General features: G+C 45.2%; 2 protein-coding genes across 6 annotated transcripts; one reads left to right on the forward strand and one right to left on the reverse strand.

Annotated features, from left to right (window-relative positions):
* Positions 1–30: 30 nt before the first annotated feature.
* On the forward strand, positions 31–5,434 carry LOC118217140 (putative nuclease HARBI1). 2 transcript variants are annotated; one of them, XM_035398956.1, is made up of 4 exons: positions 31–1,019; positions 3,289–3,607; positions 3,944–4,184; positions 4,481–5,434. In XM_035398956.1, the coding sequence occupies exons 2-4, from the start codon at positions 3,296–3,298 to the stop codon at positions 5,296–5,298; spliced, it is 1,371 nt and encodes a 456-aa protein (XP_035254847.1). In that variant the 5' UTR covers positions 31–1,019; positions 3,289–3,295; the 3' UTR covers positions 5,299–5,434. The 2 variants fall into 2 exon arrangements, with proteins under 2 accessions (XP_035254847.1, XP_035254846.1); XM_035398955.1 differs by lacking the exon at positions 31–1,019 and adding an exon at positions 1,887–1,997.
* Positions 5,392–7,255, reverse strand: si:dkey-66i24.7. Of its 4 annotated transcripts, none has more exons than XM_035398962.1 (2): positions 6,989–7,255; positions 5,392–6,121 (listed from the first exon to the last, which is right to left on the reverse strand). In XM_035398962.1, the coding sequence occupies exons 1-2, from the start codon at positions 7,122–7,124 to the stop codon at positions 5,520–5,522; spliced, it is 738 nt and encodes a 245-aa protein (XP_035254853.1). In that variant the 5' UTR covers positions 7,125–7,255; the 3' UTR covers positions 5,392–5,519. The 4 variants fall into 4 exon arrangements, with proteins under 4 accessions (XP_035254853.1, XP_035254852.1, XP_035254854.1 ...); XM_035398961.1 differs by having other exon boundaries at positions 5,392–6,124; XM_035398963.1 differs by lacking the exon at positions 6,989–7,255 and adding an exon at positions 6,882–6,978 and having other exon boundaries at positions 5,392–6,124.
* Positions 7,256–7,270: the final 15 nt, after the last annotated feature.

Genomic DNA, 7,270 nt, shown 5'->3' on the forward strand with positions numbered 1-7,270 from the left:
TATACATTCTTGGATCGTCGCCTGATTCCTGTTAATGAGACCATTGTGAAAAGACGGAATTATGGATCCATTTATTAACATTGTGAATTTTAAAAGGTGTAAGTTATAAATTATAGTAGCCTGTACTTAAACTATTGATTTATCTGCACTAGCTAGTCAGTTCTACGTAGAGTTTTGTGGTCATCTTGAGCCCCAGAGTCAGACACCAAAAGGGACTGCTTTTTTAAGGTACGAAACTGGGTTGTCCTGAGGAAATCCAATTAATCCAAGTACGTTTTTGTTCTTTGTTAAAATGGTGGTAAATGGGTGAAACAGCTGAAATCTGTGTTGCCAAAGGTAAGTTGTGTGAAAAGTAAGGTATAAATTCAGAGACCTTAAAGGGCTTGAGACATCGCTTCTGATATAACTGGCAGATGACCTGCACCTGCTGGCTGTGGACAGAAGTGTCAGCTGTCCACTGCCATGTCATGCAGGCTCTAGTTTATAAATTCCTACATGAGTAATCAAAACCGTCCAGATCAAGTACTTTTCGTGCCAAATGTTCTGTTTTATACGGCCTGTATTTATGAACAGCGGTCATGGATACGGGAGTCGTGAGCACGTTGTAAAGTTGACACGAGTATTTGGTTCCTTTTGGCAACCGGTTTAATTTCAGCAATTTCCCCCCTTTCTCTTCATTTGGCACCTGCCGGCCAGTTCCTGAATTTGTCCCGTCTTTTTTGTTGCGCCTTTGCTGTAAAACAAGCCTGTTCAAAAGTGCCTTCACAAACGTGTCGGACATTCCACCGCCGTAAGCGCAGGAAAGAGAAGCTTTAACGCTCGTGAAGATGTAGGTGACGCAGCAGCAGGGAGTCTCGCGCACTTTTGTTTGTTCAGGCAACAGCCGACAACAGCCGCAGGATCATACGAGCCAGGCAGCTGCTGGAGAAAGTTAGTTAGAGGCGTGGAGGACATGCAAGTATAAGACCTGCATTGCAATTCAGTCTGGATAAACGCGTCCACTAAACGAAGGATTTCATGTAAATATATTTCGGGGGGGAAGCATGTGACTCAAAGTTGTGAATTAGGTGTTTACACCTAACACTAAATAATTATTATTTTTGTAGGCACCCTCAAGGGACAACCTTGTTCAAATTTAAAGCCGTTTTTCTCATTACGTTTGTATGCAGGTGCAGCATGGTACCTGAGAAATTTCACTGGGGATTTGGTAAATTGATGCTACAGCTTCACGCAGAATGTAATGGAACCAAATCAGGACCAAGCTAATGATATTACATCGAAAGCCATACACATCCAAAAAGTTTTTTTATTTATCTTGACGTAGACTGAGGACACCTTGCAAGTGGCATTGTATGAGAGCCTCCCTAATTTTGTTCTTAACCCCGAGAAGTGGACAGTTAATCGTTGACAATCATTGATTAGTGACACAAAAGCTTTCATTTGTTTTTATTTTATTTTCCTTGTTTTTTATTGTTCCTCATCTCAGTTTCAAATTTATTTTAAAAATGAGGAAGTGTGCGAGTATGTCCCTGTACTTCTTTTTTTTTCATAGAACAGTCCATGAGATTGCTTAAATTTAAATAATGTTAGAAACATCAATACTTAAAATTTTATGCACCATGTATCCTAGAAGGCCTACAATAGAAGAGACGGCTCATTCAGCATAATCAAATTAAAATTGACATAATAGTGGCGATTCATCTCTCGTTGACGTAGCAATTTGTTTGTGTTAATAATCATACGGCCGTGATTATGTCACCGTTTTCAATAGCTTTTTCACAGGCAAGGACAGCAATGCTGTCGAACAAATTTGGGGTCAGCGCGGCGCTACCGCAGTTCTCTGTCAAATGCAGTGACACCTAAGGCGCTAGGTGGCAGTAGGTTTACACTTTCATGCTTAAATATTTGCTTTAAAAAAGTTGAGCATCGATGGTGCGACGTTGTAAACGTTAATGCTCACAGGAAATAATACTTCAAAAACAGCCACATTTGAGACGGTATGTGATAATATAACGCATTTTTTGAAACCAGAGATCATAGGTCAATAGTTTAATTCAAATGGCAAGATAATAATAGTATTGACGAAGGTGTGTGGTTAACCTGCAACCACCCAGCTAGCGCTATAGCATTCTGGTCACTAAACTCTACTATGGTTTCGATACATCGTTCCTTGCATGTTCACTAAATCATATTTATATTTTATCCTAGATTCGTTTTAAATACACTAGCATGCTGGTGATAGTTTCCTCGCCATGATAAATATAAATGAAATCAAGTTTTTTTGTTTCTGACTCCGCTAACTACTCACTAAAACGTGCACATTTACGATGCATACAAATAATGTTATGTTCTGGTGTGTAGTGTAGAGAGTAAAGTTTGGCGAACCCAAACCGGATTCGCCAAACTTAGTAACCAGCGTTCCAGCGTATTCACATAGCTTGATTGTTGATTGATTGTTGTAGCTTGTTATATAGCGATGGGATCTTAAGACGCATTTGTGCGGAGTCCTCCGGTGTCACTGTTTTTGTTGTGTGAAGCTCTCGGTAAAACGACCCAACGGATTATGATACGCCCCTATTTGAAAGTTAATGTTAGTGTCGAATGGAGATGGACAGTGAAGTGGCAGTTTTACGCAGATGGAGTACCCTAGTAGACTACCTGCATTCATGCACTCTTAATGCAGTAAGATACTGAACCTTCATCGCTGTGTGGAATTGACTATTACCCCTTTCACACAGAAGAAAAAATGAGTTTTCGAGACGGATTCGATACCGCACTTATGTCTGTGTGAACACGTTGCGACGGCATTTAAAATACCGCATCGAAAACGCCTCTCCCGAAGACAGGTTTATGCGTGTGCCGGTAGACAGTTGTTCAAAAGCACTACCGCTCCTGTACAAACATGTTGGTCCAAGTGCTGATCTTGGACCAACATGTTTGTATAATGACATGTACTTGTCACTTGAGATTTTGGAACTTTTCTGACGAGATGGCCCAAATTGAACATATTGACTTGCATGATTAGATATGCATATTTTCATAATTTTTTATTTTTCAGAATTCCCCCTTTAAAAAAAAAAACAATCATACTTTATTTAATTTTAAAAGTGTACTTGTGAAAGTAAGAAACAAAGTTGTTTCTGGGACAACCAGACTGCCAAAAATATTGGGTCACGAGGTCTTATCAGCGTCAGCACATATGAAAAATAAAAAATATATTAACATGCCTGTTCCAAGGAGTGGGTGGTCGTTGCGTAACTAGCTAACAGGCCTCGCGCTCTCTCCCAGCCCGACCATGTACAACACCGCGTGCGTGGCGTCTGCCGGCCGGGCTGTGCTGGAGATGGTCCAGTTCGACTGGGAGCCACTGTCCCACGGGGAGTTGGACCAGCGCCTCGACCATGCGGTGGAAGAGATTTTGGAAGCCGAACTGATTGAGAAAGCTAGAGCCGTTGTTGGGCCGACGTACGTTCTGCAGGCGGAGCAAGCGCCGCAGTTCCAGCAAGCCGAGGGACCGGCACACGCTCAGCAGTTAGAGCTCCAGCTTTCACAGTCCCAGCAGATACAGCCGTCAAGCAACACAGAGGAAGATAACAGAGCGGTCAAGGTACCATTAAAATACCTCTGTTGCGTATGTAAAATAGAGGAATTTACCAGAGCTAACTAGCACGCTGCTTTTCTCAGTTTGTGTTAGTCACTTTGTCCTCTCAAGGATTAAAAAGAGAAAGGAAGTCCCTCTCAAGCATTATTGCTTATGATGTGTCAGTGTTATTAGGAATCCCATTTTTTTTCCTTCTCAGTTGAATGTTTTGTCTTAAACAAATTGTTTGCGTATATGTTGCAATCTCACTCTTGCATTCTGGCCATGCGGGCCTGTGCACTCTGGCCCCATGGGTTCGTGGTATTAAACCCCCCCCCCCCCCCGTTTGTGTGCCTCTCCCAGTATGTCACAGACCTCCTCCAGAACTCGGACTCCAGCTACAACCGGAAGCGGCTGACAGGCCGTGCCCGCCTGTCCCTCCCGCACACGGTGCTCCTGTCGCTCACGCTGCTCCGCAGGCGGCTGAGCTACCGCTCCGTCTCCAGCCGCTTCCGCGTGGAGAAGGGCAACATCCACCGCGTCTTCTTCTCCTTCTGCGAGCGCGTCAACGCCCTGGCCGCGCAGCAGATACGCTGGCCCGCCGGTGCGTCCGAGGGAGGGAGGGGCGCCCGGTCACCGCGTTCGTTTTTACAAACACCCACCTGACTGGTGCATGTCAATCAAATACCCACCCGACTGATGCATGTCGATCAAAAACCCAACTGACTAATGCATGTCAATCAAGCACCCACCTGACTGATGCATGTCAATTAAACACCCACCTGACTGATGCATGTTAATCAAACACCCACCTGACTGATGCATGTCAATCATAAACACAATTCACATCCTTTTTTTTTTTTTTCCTTTTTCCTAATTGATATCTCTTTTTTTTCCCAGGCCAAGAGGCAGGGCAAAACCTGGACTTCCTGTCTGGAGCAGAGAGTTTAGAGAGCCCGGGAATCCCCAAGGTGTTCGGAATTCTGGGAAGCACTCGCATCCCTATCCGTCTGCCAATCGGGAAGCAGCGGATCGAGGGCGGGCTGCTGGAAGTGAAAAAAATGAGAAAGGAGGTCCATCCCGACTCGTGGCTGAACTTAGAGCTTGTGTGCGACAGGCAGGGAAAGTTTCTGCACTGCAGGATCAGTAAAGGCTCAGACACCGACAAAGCCAGCTCTCTCAAACAGGAACTCAAGCTGAACCCCCACATGTTACCGGAAGGGTCCTGCTTGGTGGCCAGGACTGGGTACCCCCTCTCCGGCCAAATACTGACCCCGTACCCCACGTGTGCCTGTCCCAGGGAGTACCTTTACAATCAGGCCCTGGAGCCCCATTTGGACGTGTTTGATCAGGCGGTGGTCCAGCTCAAATCCCGCTTCCAGAGGCTGTGGTACTTGGACATGGGGAACTTCGAGAGGGCCCGCGCGGTGGTGCTGACGGCCTGCGTTCTGCACAACGTCTTCCTGCAGATGGGGGACGGGGAGGGGGATGCCGTCCCGGAGAGGACCGAGACGGAGGAGCGAGAGGACGAGGGGGAAGGAGAGACGGAGGAGGAGGGCGTGAGGAAGAGGGAGGCCATCGCAGATCTGCTGTACAGAGAGCGGGAGGCTGATGGACTTAAGTGCGTTTGGGAGCAGATTGTGACATCAGAGGGAGAGAGGAGGACAGAGGAGGGGGGGGAAGGGCTGGAGGGTACTACGGTAAATACACAGCAATAATTCGTTTTGCAGGATTGGCTTGTTTTTTTGTTTATCTTGACTGTTCTTGCAACAAACTGATTCAACAAACAAGACTTTATTTTTTTTGAACCGTTTCAATTTTTTATTAAAAGAAAGAAATAAAGAAGAAAAAAAAACAGCGTGTCCTTGATTGAGTTCCTGCTCAAAACGCGCAAATATTTACAGAGGGACACACCAGCACTTTTCAGCCACGCGCTTATCTAGCCGCTGCTCTCGTTCGGCAGCTGGGCGTGGTTTTCCTCGGCCAGGTTGGAGATGGCTCTGGCCAAGTTATTGATTGCTTCGATCTTCCTCTCCTCTAAAGCTTTTTGCTGCGCCCAGAGATTCATCTTCCTCTCCTGTAGCTCCAAGTACAGCTGCAACACGTCCTGGGGAGGCCGAGATGAGTAGGGAGCAGACGGCAACGTCGGAGTCGGAAGGATCGGAGTGAATTTTTTAGCCGGTAGAGCTCTGCCCAGTTTGCCGCCGTTGAGTTTCTTCTGTGCCGCTAGGTCCTCTCGGCTTTTCCCCAGGACGCTGTGCATGGTCTGGAAGAACTCCCAGTGCACGCTCTGCGCGCCCAGCCTCTTCGCTCTTTCCGCGTTCTTCCTGTACGTCGCCAGCATGTTTCTCCATTTTAAGTCACATTCGTAAGCCTTGACGATAACGTCTTGATTCCCGGCGGACCTGAGGTTGGCCGTAACCCTCTCAGCTACGGTCTCCCACAGCTTCTTCTTCTTACAGACCGGCTGGTCAAAATCGGTGTCCATGGCCAATCGCGTGCGGGCCAACTGCCAGGTGGCTTGCAGGGTCCACACAAATTCTGCTGCAAGGCGGTAGAGCAAAAAAGGGGGGAAATAATTATAGTGAGAAAATGATATTCAACAGTGTTGCCAACTTCGGCATTTTCAAGCCATCTTAACCGCCACCGGCTTGACACGAACTTGTGGAATTGAAATCCTTCCCAGTAGCACATATTGGCCTTTGTCCTAAAATCATATAATGGAGATGCACTTTGAGATAAAGAGATAGTTCGGTAGACAGATTTTATATTTCACAGTCAGAAATATAAAACATTTATTTCCTTAGGGACTAGTTTGTTTTAAAAAGTAATAAAATTAAATTATTGACCTAATAACTAGCACGACAGACTAGTTTTCCAATGCTGTCATGGGAGTTTGGAACGTGGGAAGACGGATCATCGAGTTATTTTATCTAGCTATTGTGTTTGATGTCTAAACACTGACAATGCTGACAGCTATCTTTCCGTTCTGTGCTTGATATTTAGGAGGCCAGTTAAAGTCAAATACTAACAGGGCTACTCACGCATTAAATAGCTGTAAACTGATATGCAGGATTTTAACTTATAACACTGGTCAAATAAAACGCTCTAGCTGGTTTTGAATAAATAAAACAAATTAGGCAACATCGTTCTTCGCTATACCGCCTCTACAAACAGGCTAGCTAACTGTCATTTGCTTTTCCTTTTAAGACTCGGGAATAACATTTATTATATAGAATAGTTACACGGATCATGTGTTCGTTTGCCATAAACCAATGAATATAAACTTCTATCAACTTTCCTTGGTGTTGTGTCGGCACAATGAAACAATATGCGCTCTCAGACGCGAATAACGATGCCATCGTGCCCTCCTCGCACTCAGGATATAGCGCTGCTATGCTAACATACCTCCTTTCGACTTTTCGGGTTCCGAATTTGAAACCACCTTTGGATTATCATTGTTGTTTTCAGCGCTTCCCCTTGCTGTTGTTTCATCAACGTTTTCCATGGTTTGGTTCACTTGGGAAGACGGAATCGTAGACATTTAGTGGTTTTTCTGTGGATTTAAACAACACTTATGTTGCACCGATGATTTTTTTTCTACATCAAATACAACGATGATTATAACAACAACCAGGTTCGCCTAGGCCCATGTTAGACAGATTTTACGGAAGTCGAAATACTACACGC

This window comes from Anguilla anguilla, chromosome 17 (assembly GCF_013347855.1).
Source record: "Anguilla anguilla isolate fAngAng1 chromosome 17, fAngAng1.pri, whole genome shotgun sequence".
Taxonomy (NCBI): Eukaryota; Metazoa; Chordata; class Actinopteri; order Anguilliformes; family Anguillidae; genus Anguilla; species Anguilla anguilla.